Genomic DNA, 22,715 nt, shown 5'->3' on the forward strand with positions numbered 1-22,715 from the left:
GGCGGTTGTGTTTACCGGCAGTAGTGTCAACCGGCGGTTGGTTTAACCGGCGGTTTAGTAAAACAGACGGTTTTGTTAACGGCTGTTCATATAACCAGCCGTGGTTTCCACCGGTGGTTGTGTTAACCAGCCATGGTTTAAACCGACCGTTGTGTTAACCGACAGTTGTATCAACCGGCGGTTGTGTTAACCGGCGATGATGTCCACTGGCGGTTGTGTTAACCGGCCATGGTTTGAACCGGCGGTTGTGTTAACCGACATTGATGTCAACCGGCGGTAAGTTTAACCGTCGGAACGGTGAACCGGCGGATTGGTTGACTGTTGGAGAGGTTGTCTCGTGGATGGATAAACTGGCTCGAATCCCGGAAATAGATTTTTCCGGTGTTAAGTAATCTTTTGGTAAGTTTTTATGTGTAAGTTTCGATAAAGTTGATAAGTCTGAACTCCTTTTTTGAGTGTCGGAAAAGTACTAAACATGAGTGTGCATTAGTAACAACCAAAAACACAGGTAAAAAATAATAATGATAAATTTTATTATTATAAATAAATAACATAGCAAAATTTATAAGTATACAGGTTGAGAACAATGTTGTTGTTTTCTTATGTATCTACATACGTATATAGCCGCTTTTATGTGGCTCATTGTGTCTTCCTTCCTTTTGTATGTGTGCGGTTCACACGGTGGTGTATGACCCTTCCAGCTTACTTCTTTGGGTAAGTTTGGCATTCCATCGTCACCATGATTGATGATTAATTCGGATTTACCGGCACAATTGTTAGAGTTGGTTTCAATTTCTCGAAGGAAGTTGTCAATGAAATCAATATCATCTGTGTCGGTCATTTTGACCGTGCTGGAATTAAAATCGACGTTTAACATTAAATCCATAGAAAAATCAGTACTGCTAGTTGTGTTGATTTCTTCTTTTGAAAGGTGTGGTTTTCTGTTTAAACCGGAACCCGATGGTATTTGTCCGTCTTGTACAGTATTGGCACCGAAAATGTTAGGTTGCTCCAAATTCCTTTTCTTTTTTAGATGGATCCACCTTTAATGATTTAATAGGCTATCGGCTCTTGTGAATTTATAGTTGCATTTGTCGCAATCAAAAGTTTGTTGGTTGTGTAGGTTTAAATGCCTTTTTAAACTGCTTTTGCTTGTATAGTTTGCTTGGCATACATCACAAATAAATGAGCTGTTAGACATCGTGTTAGTCATATAGATACTGTATGGTAGTTAAGGACGTCGTTAGTTGACGTTCCGACGTTGGTGACGTTTGAAGGATTGTAACGTCATGAGTAAAAGACATAAACGCAAAGGAAATTCGGCATCTCTGAATGCGTTTAAAATGCTATGTTATTCATGCATTATCGTTTACAGGATATCGCTAGGCTCCGATTAGAGTCCAAAAATCAGTGAAATTAATTATAGAGAATAGAGTGAGTGGTGTACTGAAATTTGGAAGTCTCTAAACTGTTGATTCCAATGGGTTTTAGCGCTCTGAGTTGGAGGATCCAATAATCCTCTCTTTTGCTCCTAAGGACGTCTGACGTGTTAAATGGATTCCCTCTAAAGCCATTTTTATACCTAAGGTTCATTGATGACATTTTCATTATTTGGACGCATGGTAAAGAATCGCTCAATAAATTCATACAACACATGAATTCTCAGCATAGAACAATCAAATTCACTGCTGAAGTATCTGAAGAACAAGTTGTATTCTTAGACACTATTGTGAAATTCTGTAAAACATTGGGCACAGTTGAGGTTGAACTACATACCAAACCCACTGATACCCATTCGTACCTCCATTACGATTCGGAACATCCAATACCATGTAAAAAAGCTGGACCCTATGGGCAGTTCCTTCGGGTAAAAAGAAACTGCACAAATGACGCAGATTTTCAAAGACACTCGGCAAGTTTGTTGAAATATTACAAATTCCGAGGCTATAATGAAACTCTTCTCAATGCCAGCCTTAAAAAGCAGAAGCAAAAGAAGCTAAATCCAGTCAAAAAAGACACCAAAAAAATGACAAGAATACCTCTAGTGTTGAGCTATACAAAAGCCAGTCCTAATCTAAGAGAGATTATTGACACTACTTGGCCATTGTTGCATATAAAAGAAACAACCAAACAGATTTTTAGTGAACAACCGCTCTTTGCCTACAAAAGAAATAAAAACCTCAAAGACATTCTAGTTAGAGCGGCTTTCCAATATCCGCCAATCACACCGGGGACATCTGGTACTAGTACACTAAATAAATTGACCAAATGCAGCAACGAAGAATGTAGCTATTGCCCTTGGATCAATTTCCGAAGGTCTTTCACAAGCACATTCACAGAACGCAAATATAGAAAAAACTGTATTGGTGACTGCAACACATCAAATATCATTTACATGATTACATGCAAGTCTTGCAAACAACAATATATTGTCAAAAGCAAACGTCCTTTCAAAGCTCGACTCGGCGAACATCTCCGATATGTCAAAAATAAGTCAACGGAACCTACTGGTAAACATTTCAACCAGACAGGACACAACATCCACCATATGTCTTTCGAAATCATAGAAGTCCTCTGGAACGATCCTAATGACAACACGTCAGACGTCCTTAGGAGCAAAAGAGAGGATTATTGGATCCTCCAACTCAGAGCGCTAAAACCCATTGGAATCAACAGTTTAGAGACTTCCAAATTTCAGTACACCACTCACTCTATTCTCTATACAGAATTTAGTATAGTTTTCCTTAACACAACATTAGAATAAACAAGTTGTCTTTCCCCTAAGGGACGTGATGTGTACCAACTGTCATCAGTCATAGATTTCTGACACCTAGGTTGTTGGAAGAAGTCTTCGGAAGCTTTGTTACGCTTAGTTAAATATTTCATCAATGAGGCAACTGGACAATGTATGTCTCTAGTTGCAACCATTTTTGGACTGATTTCACCAGGTTGTCTATTAGGATCCTTTATCTCTACATATTCCATACCGTCATCATCAGTCTTAAAAACAAACATACGAGTTCTATAATCACGTTGTTTTAGACAATTTTTGTAACTAAAATTAAGGGTCAAATCAAGCCACACTTTGTTCTGCAATCCTTTTGGGGTGTTTATCAATACATGTAGTTAAAACTGGTGATCTCGTTAATTTGGTCATGTCCTCTCCTGAAATTTGAGGTGGTTTGTCTTTCTTCATTCATTTTTATCTTAGCTTTATCTTAGCATTATAGCTTTGAAGACCTTGTTTGATTTATGAAAGGCTGTGTCGGTGAATAGGGATAATTGCCTATTATAAGGGTCAGAAGTCAGATGACGGTTAATAGAAGATCTGATGCCTCCGAATGAATTTGTTGAATATAATCTACCATCAGCTGTTCTTAATTCAGCATAAAATTTTTCAAGTCTCTCATCAAGAATTTTAATGGATAATTCTTCAAAGTTTGGATCAAATTCTTTTTGTTTCAACCATTCTGAAAGGAAGATGGCAAAATTATCAATGTGCCACATAAAATGAGAACAGCATACATAACAGCACTTACAAATGATTGTATAAAACTGTTTTCTGTGTTTAATAGCTTAAGATTTATCTATATGCATTGTGTTGGTTTCAAATTTCATGTCAAATTTATACAATATACATAATATAAATCATGTAAATCAAGGTGTTTTTCTTGACTAACTGTATAAGGGAATGCTCAGAGCTAAGTATTAAGAAAGCCATAGATGTATATATAAATGTTAAATCAAAAATATATCAGCATTCTTGTATAACACAAAGAATTATTATTTCCATAAAGGTTTGAAGAAAGAGTTGTCTTTCTTTAACAATCACCTATTAAGTAGTACAAAATAATCACTAGAAGAAGTGATTTAATTTTACTGTAGCTTTAAATATAGAACAAACTCATCATAGATATCAGAACAAAATTTTGTATATACGCAAGATGCGCATTTCGTCTACAAAAGACTCATCAGTGACGCTCGAATCCAAAAAGTTATTAAGGCCAAATAAAGTAAATTTGTACTAATGATCCAGGGACCAATTATGTTTCTAAACTTATCAGAACCAAAATCTGTGTTGTCTAGGATGACCAGGTCATTTCAGGTGATGACCTTGTACTGAATCTAGGATAATGACATAAAAATCACTTGTTTAAGTACCATACCTCAATTTTCTTCCCAAAAAACACTTCTTTAATTTCAACAACCCCGAACAGTGAAATGTTTATCGCCAACAGTAGAATCTTATTACATAATCTGAAAGATGGAACCTTGAACTTTACAGGAAAAATACTCCCACTGCTGGAGAAAATCTGTTAAGAAAGTATCAGCTAGTGCATTATTTAAAGCCATTATTTTAGCATTTTTTCAACTAAAATAGAATTTGTAGCTAAATGATAGCATTTTTATTTTTTATTAATCCTCTTTGTGTGCATTTGCACATGAGGCCACCACCTTTTGGTGTGGTTTCCGTAATCAGCTTTTTTTTTACTCTGCCTGGTGATTAGCCATGCGAGAAACCTACTGCCTGCAGGATGGAGTTTTACTGTCTGGGTTTCCCTTCCCATAGACGATTGCCTACTGTGGCTGACGGGTTCCATCTTCCCGGCTTTTTTTTCTGGGTCTGCTCCCATAGCCTTTGATCTTCCAAGATCTAACCACAAGGCAGTGGTACTATTTACCCATAGTTGGGACAGGTTGATGAGTGCAAGGGCGTGTCCACACGCCGATGGGCCTACACACTGCATCTCTAGGGCCCTTGTTGCTCAGAGATCCTCTACAATAATGCCTAGGATGCACGATCCTAGTTACCATGTGCTGTCGCGGGGAGGCATTGTAGAAGTCTTGAATAGTGTAGCGGCTATGTACTGGCAGGAAAGACTTACGCACTCGGCTTTCTTTTCACCTACAGAGCAGGCTAGCCAGCGGTGATAAGAAGCCTATGGCTCTGACCACACTAGACACATACACAATCCTGTGGTACAAATCACCAGCACACAATGATAGCATCAAAGGCATAAATCTTGCTACTTAAAAGAAGCAAATAAGTCCCTTGACTGTCAATAGAAAATATGGGATTTTCTTTTAAAAAATGAGTCAGAGTGATATTCCTAAAAAACCACCTAGGCCTTAAATAAGAATATGTTTGTTTGCCCTAACCCTACCTACCCAGAAAATAGCTGCCCACTCAAAATCTTCAATTGCCTTAATTTGATTTTTTTAATCAGATCTGCATGACAAAAACATGTGCAGCTTCAGTTTCTCTGTATCTAATAAAAAAAAACGAAAATGCCTACCTAACTACTCACTGTCTCTACCTTTGGGTAGGGTTTGGGCAAACCAAAATGTTTTTAAGTGTGGCCCTATTGGTACATAAATTGCTGTTCAAAGCTTGGACTATTAATATTTAGAGAGATGGTATTCTCCTAGCACATTGAAACTTATCTTTGCTGCAGTCATACCTTATGTCGTAACTTAACAATCCCCTTCCCTTTCATGAATGTGACCTACCGAATTATAGACTATTTACCGGATTTGTTATCACATAAGCAACACGACGGGTGCCACATGTGGAGCAGGATCTGCTTGCCCTTCCAAAGCACCTGAGATCACCCCTAGTTTTTGGTGGGGTTCGTGTTGTTTATTCTTTAGTTTTCTATGTTGTGTCATGTGTACTATTGTTTGTCTTTTATTTTTAGCCATGGCGTTGTCACTTTATTTTAGATTTATGAGTTTGACTGTCCCTTTGGTATCTTTTGTCCCTCTTTTAGACATTGAATTACTACATGAACAGAACTTAACTTTGATAAAAAAAATTACATCTGGTAATCTTTTACTACTGCAATACAATATAATTTTACATAACACAAACTAACCCTTGAACATACGAACTCCCCATCTTGTTTGTCTCTTTGTAGCTCTATCTATGTCTCCGTCCTTCGTTACAGGAAATCTAATACCAGAGTATTCCTGTCCACTTCTACTGGTCTCTGAATCCTCCTCTGCTCTAGAACCAGTCTGAGAGTATTTGTCCTCTAACAGACTAGTAGAAACTATAAATAAAAGTAGTAAAATTAAAAGGTATTCTTATTTTCTTTCACAGCACATACAAAAGTAAGCATAAATCTGATGAACCTACATGCAATAATTTATTTTAAAACAGTTCTGTTAAGACCGTTGATTTTGCTGTAAGGTGTGAGCCAAGACTCTGTATTGAAGACCATACCTTGACCTATAATCATGATAATGGTATACTTTTACATATCATGACTTGGATGGAGAGTTGTCTCATTGGCACTCATACCACATCTAATAACAGGTTTTGATGTAATTCTAAGGTTACAGGTACATCCTACATTTTGCATTGTTATTCGATATTGCTGAATACTGTCTGCATACATATGTAGAACCAGGTGCGCCGCAGGGCTCGGCTTAATACAACTGCAGAAGTCGAACCCTTAACAGTTGGGGACAAGTACAGACACAAAATTCAAGCTTGTGATACAGCTTTAAATTTTGGATTGTGATTAAATAGTTGACACAATATAGGTTTCTGACAGAGAATGAATGTGGTCTAAGAACTTAAACTTAAAAACTTTTAAATTGGAAATTTACCTATTATCATTGATTATGGTCCAATATCGTTAGATTCAGCATATCAAAGAACCCCAAGAATTTATTTTTTGAAGAAATCTAATAAATATCAATTTTGAACCCTTTAGACCTTAATGAAGACCAATTCGAAAACAGAACCAAGTATTACAATTCTAAATACACCGTAAGAATCAGCATATCAAGCAACCCCAATAATTCAATTTTTGATGACCCTTTTGGCCCCTTAATTCCTAAACTGTTGGGACCAAAACTCCCAAAATCAATCCCAGCCTTCTTTTTATGTTTATTAACCTTGTGTTTAAATGTCATAGATTTCTATTCACTTATAATAAAGTTATTGTGCAAAAACCAAGAAAAATGCTAATTTTGGCCCTTTAAGGTCCCCTAAATAATAATTCCTCAACTGTTCGGAAACAAAACTCCAAAATTTATTCCTAACCTTCCTATTGTGGTCAATAACCTTGTGTTCAAATTTCACAGATTCATATTTACTTGTACTTAAGTTATTGTGTTAAAACCAAGAAAAATGCTTATTTTGGCCCCTAATTCCTTAAACTATTGGGGCCACAACCCTAGAAATCAATCCAACCCTTCCTTTAGTGGTATTAAACCTTCTGTTAAAGAGATCCATTCACTAAAACTAAAGTTATTGTACGGAACCTTAATCTGTTTTTGGACGACAACAACGCAGACAACAACAACATCATACCATTATGTGACGAAATTTTTTTTTTGCAGTCGTTTTAAAATTATATACTCTCAAATCAAGCTAGCAACATGAAAATTTTTAAGGGTTTCCACAAAATCCACTCAATACAGTTTCTTACCTAATTTTGCTGTTAGTCCCAGGCTCAACAAAAATAGGGACTGAACAATTGACTGTACAATGACCTCTTTAATGATTTTTGACTTTTTGTCTAGCCTGCAACTTTTGTTGCAAAAGCGAGACATAGAGATCCTACATTCCATTGTTGTCAACGTCATCTAATGACAGGACAAAACATGACTGTACATTGTTCATGACCTCTTTAATGATTTTTGCCTTTTTTTTGTTACATTGCTGTCTCATTGCAGTATACTGCTCATGCTGTGCCCTTCATTCCCTTACCTACTAACTAAAAAATTTCTAAAAATCTAATTGTACTCATTTATGAACTGAATATGGTTCTAAACATTTACAATGTGATTTCTTTTCATTATGCAGTATATATATATATACTGGGTTCATACTTAATACAATAGTCTATTAAACTTATTAAAATCATGCAATACTATATATAAGATTAATATAGTATATTGAGACAAATATTTACAGGACCCATAAACAAGCAACATTTTAATCTGGCTATGTTTTTCTGTACTTCATTCAACAAGGAGATGAATTGTTTTATTTATTGTAAAAAAAAGACTGTAAATAAGTAAAAAAATTGTAACTCTTAAAAGTCTGTTGATGGTCAAATTGTATTTGCTTTATCAGCTCCAGTTGGTTTAAACCAAATCCCTTATTTTGACTATGAACACACAGCTGTAGAATCATGAATTACATATAAAAATGAAAAATGTTTATTTAAGGGTCTGGATGGGGTTTACAGAATAGAGAATATTAACCATGATAACAGTTAAAATGAAATTGCTTCGCTGAGCACAGCTGGATACAACAGCAGATTGGACACAATATTCATGCTTGGAACAGGTCTGAATTTGGATTGAAACTAAATTTCTGATACAGAATAACTGTAGTAAAAGAACTTCAAACTCCTTATAGGATTTGAATTTATATTCATTTTTTTGCTTTTGGGCAATACACTATGCTGTTACGTTTTTTTTTTTTTTAATATTCTCTTTACGCATTCCCATACAACAATTTTGTTCATATTTTATTCTATGAATCCTGTGTTTTTCATAAGAAATGGATATCAAGAGTTGCTTAATAACCATATTTGAAATTTAATTTTTTATGGGATAAAAATTACACAGATGAAAACCAAGTTAACTCAATCCATATTACGGACATCTAAAAACTGTTTATCCCATTACATTTGTACTTTGACTAAAATTAAAATAAAACTAAAATAGAAAATAAGGCTATACTCCTGGTCCAATTGCATAATTGTTCTGTACATCAAAGTACCTGTACTTATAATGAATGTTAATAATAAAATATGTTAATGTTCAACCAGAGAGATTCATAAAAGTTACCTGTCCTACAGTGTTTTTACCTTTTTCTTCTGTGTGGAAACTGTTTTTGGTAACCAGATCTGTTTGTAAAGGAATCTGAAATCATATCGCAATATATAAATTATACTTTTAATAACATCACACCTTAATAGGAAATGTAGGCTATGATCATGATATGCAAGATTTTGGAAGTAAGTACAATTTTGATTGTAAGAACCTGTTAAAATAGCTTACATACAAAGACAAATCGTATTATGACAATTTTCATTAAATTGGTTGTAGTTACATATTGCCAAACAAATTTTACCCAAACTGTCATGTGTAAAATTCTTTTCCAGTACATGTATTATACATAATTTAAAGTTTGTTGATATAAGAAGATGTGGTATGAGTACCATTGAGACAACTTTCCATCCAAGTCACAAACTGTAAAAGAAAAACCATAATAGGTCAAAGTATGGACTTCAACACGGAGCATTGGCTAACACTGAACAGTAAACTTTGTTTATTACCAAATTGATCATGATCTGCAAAATTTTTGTCCCGTTCACTTTCTACTACCAGACATCATTTACATTATGGCTGTTGGTTTTCTATTTTAACTTATTTCACATTTTGTCTTCTTTGGGATTTTTAAAGATGTATTTATTCATAGTTTTGTTATTGAGTCTAAACATTCAAAATTCACCAGATTTCTTAATAAAAGTTCATTGTTTATCATATATAAAACAAAAATCTGGTTCAGTGGATATCATGGATATGTGTAGCTTAAAATATAATCTTTATGCAATATTAAACATCTTTCTATTATTGAGAAGTTATTTGCCATTAAGATTTTCATATAAATGTAATTATATTATTTAAGATGTGGTGAAAATAATACCACATTATATTTTTTTCTAGCCATTTATTAACTGGACTCCTTTTTTACATCTATAACATGTAGAGAGATGAATATTTTGATATATTTTTAAGATTGAGTTGTTTCCCTTAAATATACAGTTATTGCAATTAATTTGAGAATATGTTTTTACTCTTGTTTAGTGATTTAATATATTTAAAATACACATTTAAAAAAGAATCAAGAAAAAACATAAATATGTTTTTGATTACATTGTTCAAAATAGATAATGATAATTCACAATCATTAAAATTGAGAACGGAAATGGGGAATGTGTCAAAGAGGATCTTTATCTGGACTTCAGGAACGTGTGTTTTTCAGCTAGGATTTTAGGATTGACCCTTTCAAGATCCCTTTTTTTGAATTTTTGGATTTTTGGATTTAAATGTATTTAAATTTCGGGACGTCTCCTATCCCCCTCATACAATATCTGGCACTTACCATGCTTACTGAATTACATTTCTTGCTATATTGATAGTCATCTTCTGTTAATTTTCTTTTGTTGCCAACTTTAGATTCTGGGCTGCTTGATGTTTGTTTAATTTCAATGTTGCTAAACTGTTTCAAATTGGGAAATCTAACAATCAGTGGAGAATTCTCAGCTAGTATTTCTTTACCACATGTCTGACCTGTATCATAATCTGTATCAACTGATTCTACTTTCACTTTAATTGTACCTTCACTATCAATACTTTCGCATGTATTTGAGTGGAAACTGGTATTTTCCTCCACTACATGTAGCTGGTTTTCTGTTTTAACTGGTACCTGTATAACTTTCAATGACTCTCCTTCCTTACATACCATCATTACTGGTATTGGTTGAATAGAAGTATCAATTATGTCTGTTTGGTTTTCGTGTTCTATTGTTGGTAAATAGTTCTGTGTCTTGTCTGAAAAGAGTGACAATAATTTAACTTTCTAGTTCTGAGTGAATTTATCATGTTTATGATTCTGAAAAAGCCAACAGGAATTAGAACTTGAAAATTGTTCTTTATTTATATAATTATAAAATATAAAAGTAGGCATCAATGTACTAACAAAGGCAAGAGAAAAATTCAATGATTGGAAATTTTAATTGTTTGAAAAAAATGATTAAATTGAGAATGGAAATGGGGAATGTGCCAAAGAGACAACAACCCGACCATAGAGCAGACAACAGCTATTATAAATATAATAATAATTGGATTTATCTCCCCTTTTATGCAATAAGAACTAACAATTTGTCATTTTGTATGTTTTTGTTTTTATTTCACAATCTACATTTAGTGTACATGTAAGTATTGAGTAATCAATATCATAGATTGTTTTTATCTGGGACTTAAACTGTAAAAAATGTTCATACACAATTCTTATGAAATATTCTAAATCAGTTGTTCTAAATAGTCACTCATAACTTCAAAGACATGCAAGATATATATTCAAACTGTGATTTATATTGTAGCTTTTAATCCCCCCTCAAATCCTTTGTGGAACTGATTATCTGTGAAAATAAAATTATCATCTAGAAAACATCATGTACATGATATTGCTGCAAATATCAGAATGAAACTGAGTTAAAAGAAATTAAAAACTTGTATTATATTTACAGAATAAACATGTGTAACTGTATGTTCAGGATCTTAAACATGAATATGTCAACATAAGAGACCTGTGTACCTGTATTAATATAAATGATAGCTTAATAAGATTTTTTTCAACACAAATTAGTTCTAAATTAATAATCATCTTATTTAAATTTTAATGATGCCAAATTTGTTAAATGAATTGATATACATATCTGTGAGTTATATAATATTTACCTGTACTTTCTTTCACTACTGATTCCTTATAACAGGGAAGTTTTTCTTTCGCCATACTACTAAAATTGTCAATACAAGTGTATGATTTGTCTTTTTGAGGGGAGTTTGACTTAATAGTGCTTGATGCAGCTTTAATCTTCTCTTTTCCAATATTTTGTAAACTATCCGAATGGAGTTTTTCTTGAGGTATATTTTCCTTTCTTGGCCATTTTGGAATCATGGTGTCTTTGAATTTACCAGTTTTATTAGGCTGCGAACAACTAATCAACCATTCACCACTTGAAGATCGACCAATCAAAAGCTTCCCAGAAGGAAGGCTATAAAAATGGTCCCTACATAAGTCACTTCTTTTTTTCATTAACTTGTCAACCGCATCTTGATTCTGAATTATTATGTCCTGTTTAATATTGTCAGGGGCAAATAGTAACGAACACTCTTTCTCCGCCATCTTATATAAATTTTCATCTTTTTCCTTAACGGTAAGATCATTGCGATAACAATGTTGTCTTATTTTAAGCTGTAAGTCCTCACTAGTAAGGCTATGTTTCAACTCCTCAAGTAAAGTTTCATTTGCTGGACTAATAACAATATCTATTTCAGACAATGGCTGTTTATATTTGAATTGCTGACCTTCTAAAAGGCCATGTTCGTCTATAACTATATGAGTAGTACTCATTGTTGAGTCTGTAAAAGTGTGTAGTAAAGGTAGCCTTATTTCCATGAATTCAAATGTTGGATGAGTCATAACAAGTGATATTGGAAAGGGAGGTAATTCAGATGTCATCTGATTACACATCCCTGATACAGCTTTTGGTTGCTTTCTTATTTTATTGTATAAAAGTTTCGAATAACTAGAAAACTGATTTTTATTTTTAGTACCAGTTATAGTACTGTGCTGAAAATGATTAGCAATTGGACTATTTGTCATTTTTGTAGATAAAGCATCTGCAGACCCAGTTTGTGGTATGTGAGAATTGAACACAGATCCAGTGTCAGAGTCATTCAAACTGTCAGGTGTCCCATCATTATATGGTGTAATATATTTTTCAAATCTATTTTCATCGTCCATTTCACTATTGATGTCAAGATGATTCCTTAAATTAACACCAATGTTTTCACAAGACAAATCTAGTTCACTGGTTTCCATATTTCTAATAAATGGTATCCTTCAGCTTCTTTTTGTGTATTGCATACTGTGAGGTTATCTAACTGAGAATAAAAATGTATAAAAGTAAGTTACATATGACATACTACAGAATGAGATGTAGTAAAACTAGTATATATTTGACTGAAAAGCACCAATAATTGTAAGTTGTCCTCAAATTTTAAGTTTTTTTCATGTTATGACTTATAATTTTATAGCTTTAAAAACTTGATGAAAAATAAATCATTCTTAGTAATAAAATATTGAAATAAGTCTGGAATTGATTGGTTATTTTGGTTATATCTTGCGGAACAAATTTCCGTATATCATCCAAATTCCAAATAGACATTTGCAATACATGTATCAAATTTAAAATATACCCCCCCCCCCTTCTCTCACACACACACACATTCTCCACCTGGATCCTACACTGTTATCAAAGCTACTTTAAATCATAACTCATTAATTTGTATTCAAACAGAGTTCAAAAGATATATTTGAAGCCAGAAGTTGATAAGTTACAAGTTTAAACAAAAATAATATCAAATGAAAATTACAATAATTTTAATATTTCAAGTTAAAATAGTCATGATATATGGGATAAAGTAATGTATTAGCTCATTTTTATTTATGTTAGGTAGTACTTCAAATTAAGAACTTAGTCAGAAAAGTAATTATTCTCCTTGTAAACAAATATTGACTATTCAATTAATATCAGTTTAATGAAGATGTAAGGATAATACCTCACAGATTATCATACAGGTTTAAATATTTTCTTTCTTTTTTAAATATTGAGATTAAAATAAAGTAGATTGCAATTTACGAGGGTAAAGATTAAAGATAGTTATCCTGATTTGAAGATATATAAATGTACAGTCTTCATATTTCAATGAAACAAATGTCAACAAACTTCTAATATATTTATCAAATATTATTTCTTTTAATTTATCTTTAATCATGCTAATTGCAATCCAGACCAAAGCAAAACAGACTTTAACACTCCTATTTATCAATCAATTTGTACTTCAGAAACACAATTGATTATCATGATTTTGGTAGGGATATAATATTTGCAACCAATAGAAATCAATCATTTTGAAAGGAGTTTTCCACTTTGAAATTTCTACAACAATTGCTGTCACATTTAGTTTGATCTAAAAGAGCATTTAATTTAAATATTATGACAGTGGACATTACTCACAGATTAAGCGAGAGAAGGAAAGCTTTAAACATGTTATTTAAAAGGACTTATGATGTGTTTGGTTTATTTGACATCCCATCTTCTATTCTTTTCAGTGAATATCAAAATATGAATCTTGAATTCTGAAGTGAAATTGATCGATCCTTGTACATGTAAAATTTCAAACAAGAATCCCCTTTTATATTCTAAAACAAGAATGTGTCTTTAGTACACCGATGCCACACTCTTCATCAAAAACTACCTTGATAAAAAAATTTAACCTACCCACTAACCTGCATCACTGCTAACCAAGGGTTATGATCCACTCCTGCTCTCGAGCGGGAGTGGATCATAACTCTTGGCTAGCGAAGATGACTCACCTCAGGTGCTGTATCCTAGAAGGATCATACCATGGCGAACATGTGTACCACATGTAAGATTCAAGTTGATTGGACTTTGACTTCATCAAAACCTACCTTAAACAATTTAACCTTAAGTGGGACAGACTGACAGACCAAAAAACAGATACACATACATGTATATACATGTACCATAAAACATAATGCCCCTAGGTGGGAAATTAAAAAAAAGGCAAACTGGTTAATTCCTGTTTAAAATTATTTGTGAAAAACTGTTTATTACTAACAGCAAGTATAAATGTAAGTGGTACTTGTCCACAAAATGGTAAAGTCATGAAAGGCAGGAATAAATAGCCTTTCAAGATGTCATCATTCTAATTAGCAACAAGAATCATCATAGACAATGATAAAGGGACAAGAAGACAAATGTAGCAACAAGAAAAAACTTATTAAGAAAAGAGGATAAATTTAGCATCAAGATATTTAAATAATTAGTATTTGCAAATTGAAATAAAGAGATACAGAAACATGCATTAATTTAAACATGTTAAAAGTTTTGTTTAAAATAATCAGGAATTTCAGTCATTATATTAACATGTACAATGTACATGTACATGATGTATATGACAAATGTATGATATTGATATTTATAAACATTTGTTCATTTGTTCTAGAAAGCATGTTGAACATTGGTAACAGATTTATCGGGTTTTTTTCTGTGTTTCCTCACTAACATGACTAATAGGGTTCTGCAATGGACATTATCAAATTTACTTTTAAGTACATTAAGACAGCAAACAAACAATGAGTCACATAGTCATAGATGATAAGTAGGAGTAAGTGTTTCTGTTTATATGATTATGGATGCACCAACAGATGACAAATGCCATATCTAACTTTGCAGTATTCTTCATTTTTCTTCACTGCAATTCTGACATGGCTTTTTAAACTGCTCTACACTAAACAGGACAACCGACTGAACACAGTTACTACAGTGAGTTACATTGTATAATGTATTTCGTATTTATCAAATGATAACATTTTGAAAACAAAATCTTTTATGCCTGTCTGTCAGTTTTGTTGACTGGTTTTACGGACCCTTTTAAATGCTGACTTTTTAGTTTAAAAAAGAAGGGTGTACATTTGTATTCTAAGGTTTAAATGAAGTTGATGTAGCCTTGGACAGAAGCTATTTTAAACCGAAGGAACACATAATTCGTTTGGCTTATTCTTCTATCATTTGTCTCATTGTATGTATGTTCTGTATCTTCCCCATTAGTTGAAACACCACCATGGGTTATGTTGTATAAAGGAAGACATTTAACACACTGTATCGGTACAGATATAATGTGAGAATTTGCCTAGCCAGTTTCCCCGAGTGGGTCTTACTACCAGAAAGTTAACCTTCCCCAAAACAATAAGTACATTGTAAAATGAAATAAAGCATACGAACGCACCAATTCACCTAACTTGTTCATCCTCATAATATAAATAAACAGCTGCACCCTAGCGCATGATACGCCCCTTGTTTTATGCAATAATCATAAATAATTTCAGAGATACATGTACAGTGTAATATATGTGAAAACACACCTTTTTTAACAAAAAACACAATAACTCTTAAATAAAACTTTGAATCATCACCAAAAAATATACAGATCTTAAGATTAGTAATAATAAAAAGTGTATAAAATTTTAAGCAATAATCATAAATTGTTTTCGAGATACGATGCGACATGTAACCCCCCCCCCCTTTTTTTATACAAAAAAACTCAATATCTCTAAAATAAATTTTTGAATCATCACCAAAAAGTTTACAGACCTTAAAATTAGTATAACTAAGAAGTGTATGAAGTTTTAAGCAATAATCATAAATAGTTTTTGAGATATAATGCAACATGTTAACACCCCCCCCCCTTTTAAAAAAAAAAACTCAATATCTCTACCATGTCTAAAATAAATTTTGAATCATCACTAAAAAGTATACAGATCTTAAAATTAAAATAACTAAAAAGTGTGTAAAGTTTTAAACAATAATCATAAATTGATTTTGAGATATGACACGACATGTGAAAAAAAACTCCCCCTTTTTTTTACAAAATACTCAATAACTCAAATATAAGATTTTGAATCATCAACAAAAAGTATACAGATCTTAAGATTAATATAACTGAGAAGTATGTAAAGTTTGAATCAATTATCATAAATCATTTTTGAGATACTGTGCAACATGGGAAAAATAGACGTATTTACACTTGTATGCAAATTTGTCTCCCATTACAGAAATCCACACATTCCCTTAAATTTTCAAATCATATGATAATTCAAAACATTTGACGTCACAACATCTGCAACTAACATGACTAAAAAGTGATTGTTGTTTGACGTCAGAAGGTAATTCGGAGATGATATAAGGTCCTTCAGAGGCATAATACTATAGTGTTATTAACTGGCTGTTTCTGTATTGGCACTGGTATAGATTCAAGGTTTGCTGTATTGGCCTCGAGACCCGTAGGATCGAGGGCCAATACAGCTGACCGAGAATCTATACCAGTGCCAATACAGAAACAGCCAGTTCATAACACTTTTATTACATGATTATTATAGTATTAATGTATGGACTTTTTCATATTGGCCCTGTAACATGCCCGAGGTGTTAATAATGGCCAAGGATGGTAGTAATGGCCCTGAGGCAACGCCGAGGGCCATTACAACTGTCCGAGGCCATTATTAATATCAAGGGCATGTTACAGGGCCAATATGAAAAAGTCTATATATTGATACTTTTATTAACCAACTTTAAAGGCAACTTCATTCAAGAACAGTCTTCGAGTCTCGGATCCAAAATTATACAGCTATCCACACACTACAACAGGACCAATACAGAAAAGCCCGTTTCATAACATTTCTATTTAAAAAAAATGGTTTTAATTCTTCGATTAAACAAAGAGTAAGAAACTAAATATAACCGTGAAGAAGATACAGGAATTTCATAGCTGAACTTCAACTTGTCTTTTCGCATTCAATTTCGCATGGAACTTTAGTCAACATTGTGACTGTCAGATGTAATTTCTGATTCCTCATCCAAGTACTTAATTTTATGCTATTAAATTTCATTTCATCTAGCAAATAAAAAGTAGCTGGGAGGAATAAATCAGACAATTTAACTATTCTGAAGTCTGCATTCTGAGGATTGTACAACGGAAATGAAACAGGAATAATAATCGAAAGTCGTACTCGAAAAAGGCTGTGAAATATTTCCGTTTCAAGTCGTTACAAAACAATGTCAATGAACATCATTTAAACTTGTTTTTATGATATTAGTTTAAAAAAGAATAAAAAAATGTCATACTTATTTAAAGAAATAAAACGACATTTTGATTTAATCGATGTCCCGTTTCATCTGTTCATAATGCATGACTCTGATTTCGTAATTCACGGGTATGATTTCGTAATGCATGACTGAGATCTCGTAATGACTGGCTGTAGCAATTTCTCCGTTCATAATGACCAGATGTTGAAATTTTCCTTTTATAAAGCATGGGCATTTCTATACATATTGTAGTAAGTTGGTTAATAAAAGAGAATTAAAAACCGGAAGTGAACGTCCTGTATTAGCCCATGGGCCAATACAGCTTTTTTCCCGCTTTTTTCTGTATTGGCCCTGTTTTTTTCCGTTTCGAAACTTTAAGACGTTTCAAAACATTGCACATCATTTAACCTGTTTATTTTATGACTTTAATTGAAAAAAATATTATACAAATGTTTTTATGCATAACGATACTTCCAAAGTTAAGTAATGGCGTAAGAAAATTGAAAACCGGAAGTGAACGCCCTGTATTAGCCCTAGGGCTAATACGGCTTTTTTCCCGCTTTTTTCTGTATTGGCCCTGTTTTCTTACCATATTGGCCCTGTTCGAAGAGCAATATTAAATCTTGATTTATATCGACAGTGGAATGTTTTAGTATTGCACATGCTGATTTATCCGTATTAGGGCTTATTTGCTCATATCATTTAATAAAGATAAATACCAAAAGTGTTAAACATGTACTTTTATTATATACACCCCTGTTGCAGTTACAAACTCCTGTAACTCAAAAGTTTTTAAACTTATTTTCACCAAAAAGTATACAGATCATTTGACCATCGTGATTCATAAGAAATTAACAACAACAGTAAGTTTCATGAAAACTATTTTGATTTATGTCATTCTCAACTTACGGTGCTTATGTTTATGTCGGACAGACATACAGATGCACTGACGGATAGATGGACGCCAGACATATGTGTACCATAACAAGTTCCATCTAAATTTTGATGCAATGATGGGCTTATAAAAATCATGCATAATATAAAAAAACATTTATATATATGTTCCGGACCATATGAGTATTTGGACCATACACATATGTTCATGACCATATGCGTATACTCATATGGTCCGACCATACGCGTATGGTCCAACCGTACGCGTATAGTCTGACCATATGAGTATATTATTCTCGTTTGGTTATTAACGGGCCCGACCATATGAGTCAGGGGCGTAGCTAGAAAGAAACAATGTGCAAGCAATTACCGCCGAGCGGAGCGAGGCGAAAATGTTTTGGGACTCTTTCATGCAGAAAAATGTTGTTTTTTTTTCGGTTTTCGGTTATGGGACAGTTGAAAGAGGAGCTACATGTAGATAGGACTTATAAACAATTTATGAATGTAAAACTATTAATAAAGCTTCTGAATAGAGTAAATCATGGTTAATTGAAAACATAAACTACACATTTTTCTGATGCAGAATTTACTCAAAATTGTCCAAAATCTGCTCTTCGGGTCTAGACACAAAAGTCTTCTCTATTATTTTGTCAATATTTACACTGAAATCCCGATGAATATGCAGTAATGCTAGCGATGAAAACCAGTAGTTGTGCATTGTTGATCGTTACATTTGATTTCAACAGACGTAGTACACTGATAGATCTCCACGTCTCATGTCTCAGACAATGTTGAGATTTGTTAGTTTGTTATATTTCCTACAACACGAAGAAGCAAATACTGCACAAAGAAGCGATTTCTGATAATACCAGACGCGACTACACTCTCCAGTTCCATTATCATATGGTCTATTAACGCAAAATATAATGAGACTTTCCAATACTGTTTTGGCGTGTTTGCAGGGTGATTGGCTCTGGTAGTTTGTCGAACACATCGCCGTGTCATATTTTCAACGACATCGAAGGGATCCCGATTGGTACATCTCAATTCAAACAGATAAACTGTACTTTGTAAAATGCGCTCCGAAATTACATGTCTTAGACTGAGTATAACAAATTCAAATCTTGTAAAAGATACAAGTTACTGTCCGATTTTGTTATGATCTCCAATAGAACTTCTATTTTGAAACCAAATGCCGCTATTCAATTACATTTCATCAATCAAAAAAGTGACAACATATGTGTTTCCTTTAAACATTATGAAATTTAGTCCTGGCATCTATCATGTCTATGATGAGTTTATTTAATTTATAAATGTTTATTTTGCAATTTTATTTTTCATGCCAAATCAATGTGCACGCACTTGCGTGTTGGCGTATAGGGAGCTACGCGCCTGTGAGTATTTGGACCATATAGGTATTTTTCAAATATACAATAGAAATAATACGTATTAATTTGGCATTTCAAAAGCTATATAAACATTAAATATTGATACCACAGTTAGTTGATCTTAGTTTTCATTGCTAATTGTAATCGTGTATGCTTTTGTATATTTAAAATGCCATTCACACGGTACCATACATGTAGCTTTTCTGTGATTGCTTGTTATGGCTGCGTGCAGTGATTTCGACTCAGACAATTCCCCGATGTGTCTACGTTTTTTTTTTAAGAAACTCTAGATCTTCAATATCGTAAAATGAATATCACAGATCAAATTAAATAAAGGCAGTAGCTATTTCATGGCTCTTAAATGCTATTTTACCGGTCTTATAATTATATAAGATTAAAATAGAACTATAGAAATAAAGAATAGCAAAAAATAAAGAAACATACACTTCTAATATTTTACTTATTAAAAATATCTTAAAAAATATCATGATCCTTGCTGATGATGTCACCTTCTTTAAACAATAAAATTCCTTTTACAATATGTTAATTTGATTTTGACATCTTCTTATAATTGTACTTACAAATAGTAAGTAATATTAACTGTGTGAAACTGTTTTTTTTATAAGTTTTGCTAATATATAATATATAATAAAATTACATTTTAGTGACGTAACAACCAAAAGGGTCACACCTAATGAAGAGTTTAAATGTATACGTGTTGATTACCCCGACCATACGCGTATGGTCGGACCATATGAGTATATACCCATATCGTCATGACCATACGCGTATGGTCCAGATACTTATATGGTCCGGAACATATACAAAATAAAGGATGAGGTCACACCGGATTTTGTACAAATGTCTCGAAAACGACCGGGAAACCGGAGAGGACATACTTGGAATCAAAACCGATACTGCTAAATGTCCAGCTGTATTCCCGGTAGAGGAAAGCCGAAAATCCACTGTCCTATGATAATTAAAGGGTCTCGGAAAGAACTACCCATCCATTAGGGGAACTATCAGCTAAAACCCTCAGACATAAAATAAATTGGTCTGATAGTTTCCTAAAAAGAAACTTCTAATGAATCCCATCTAACTACATGTCTCAAACAAACCTGAAAATATCTGCAGAAACCCTTTCTCAACAAAACAAAAAATAGTAAATATTTATTTGACCTTTTCTACCTTCACAATAAAGAATGTCTAACAATTTCCCCAATAACCAATATTACATTTCACAAAAGATAGAAAACGACGTCCATTATTTGCATGACCTGAATATTTTTAATGTAAGCCTTGAGATCTGATATTTTTAAGGAAAAAACCCAATCGTCCTACCTGAACATGTATAAAATAGACAAACACCAATCAATCAACATGGCATGAAAACAGGAAACATTGGTGAAAAAAATACTTTTTCACAAAAAATGCACTGGAATACAAAACTAGTCGATAAGATTTTTTTTTGTATTTAACAACACTTTCAGTAACCTTGGTTATACATCATCGTCAGTTTATAATTGATGAAGGAATTAATCGAAGACTGTGTATACAATGAGAACCACCAATCTTTAACGCATGCTGAGACTACTGCGGGTGAGGAAATCTCCGTCAGGCCGGCCTTGTTGATCAAAATCTGAACCATTCGATGATTCGTTAATTTTGTTTTTTGACATGATCAAAACCTTACACTTTTTAGTGTCAATTGACCATTTATGTGAGAGCCTAAGAATAAGGCAGTTGTGAAAACATGACCCCAAAAAAAATCACTCAAGTTGACATTAAGTTATCTTCAGAATATATAATAGTGCAAACATATAACATTCGTATCCTTGTCCTGTTCTGGTAATTCAAGATAAAATAAGGTTCAAATGCACTACAAATGAACAATTGAGGTAGCATTCAATTGAAATCAGCCTCTTCATGATTATCCCTAGCGGGTTGATTTTATCATATGTTGTTCCTAGAAAATGGTGTAGTAGGTTTCGTATAGAATATAAAGATCAAATTGTACACCTAATCAAACATTATCTACTTTTATGTGGTAAGGATGTTTATACTGATTACAGATTTAGGAGAGAATGGTATACGATCGCAATAATTTGAGACATCATTTTGTAGCTCCTGCTGTGTTGATTAAGATTTCGTTAAAATGTCCTTTATTACTAAAGAGATAATTTATGCAATCGAACTTACCACGATTTTGAAATTAATTGCATAATAAATGATAACAGATTGATTGCATCACAAAAAAATGCATTCACTCAAAAGATTAATCTTTTATCTATCTATATATACCTCTTTTATTAATTCATATTGTTTTTTTCTTAAGAAAGTAACAGCATTTTAAAGGTTGGAGATTGGAAGTAAACAAATCTTTGTATTGTGATACCTTTAGGGGTAATAACTCTGTCATTTGCAATCCTTCTAACCAAAATTTATCTAGAGATATCTCGAATTACCAGACATGTAGGAATATAAGACCTACCATTTCTAACTAGGGATGAGGCTAATTTCAAAATAGGATGGTTTACTTAGATCGGTAGGGTTTCTTTCGGCCACGTTTTGGTTTTTATCAAAATAGCATAATTCTTACAAAGCCTGGCACTTTAAAATGCAAAAGCATTTTACTGTTATTCATCTTTAGTTACAGTTGGTCCTGTAAATTTAACCATCAAGAAACATGTAAACTAGGGGACAATAAGTTTTAATGGGCCATGAATAAAGAAAAGAGGATGAGCGACTGGGTAACCACGAAAATAATTTTCAATAAACTATGACTGGTATTGCATCACTTTGTGGGGCGTTGATACATTCGTGTGACAGACGGTTCGCAATTCTATTATGCTGTTTTTGTGTACTATCCTAAATTATTTTACGTATTTGTTGTTATTCTGTGGTTAACATGTCTAAATGTACTATTGGGTCTATTATATTATTT

General features: G+C 33.0%; 1 protein-coding gene across 2 annotated transcripts; it reads right to left on the bottom strand.

Annotated features, from left to right (window-relative positions):
* Positions 1-2,006: 2,006 nt before the first annotated feature.
* Positions 2,007-20,980, bottom strand: LOC134707766 (uncharacterized). Of its 2 annotated transcripts, none has more exons than XM_063567804.1 (6): positions 20,890-20,980; positions 11,494-12,702; positions 10,136-10,584; positions 8,835-8,889; positions 5,877-6,053; positions 2,007-3,470 (listed from the first exon to the last, which is right to left on the bottom strand). In XM_063567804.1, exons 2-6 carry the CDS (start codon positions 12,638-12,640, stop codon positions 3,214-3,216), a joined length of 2,085 nt encoding a protein of 694 aa, XP_063423874.1. In that variant the 5' UTR covers positions 12,641-12,702; positions 20,890-20,980; the 3' UTR covers positions 2,007-3,213. The 2 variants fall into 2 exon arrangements, with proteins under 2 accessions (XP_063423874.1, XP_063423875.1); XM_063567805.1 differs by lacking the exon at positions 20,890-20,980 and adding an exon at positions 20,671-20,778.
* Positions 20,981-22,715: the final 1,735 nt, after the last annotated feature.

Source organism: Mytilus trossulus, chromosome 2 (genome assembly GCF_036588685.1).
Source record: "Mytilus trossulus isolate FHL-02 chromosome 2, PNRI_Mtr1.1.1.hap1, whole genome shotgun sequence".
NCBI classification, from domain to species: Eukaryota; Metazoa; Mollusca; class Bivalvia; order Mytilida; family Mytilidae; genus Mytilus; species Mytilus trossulus.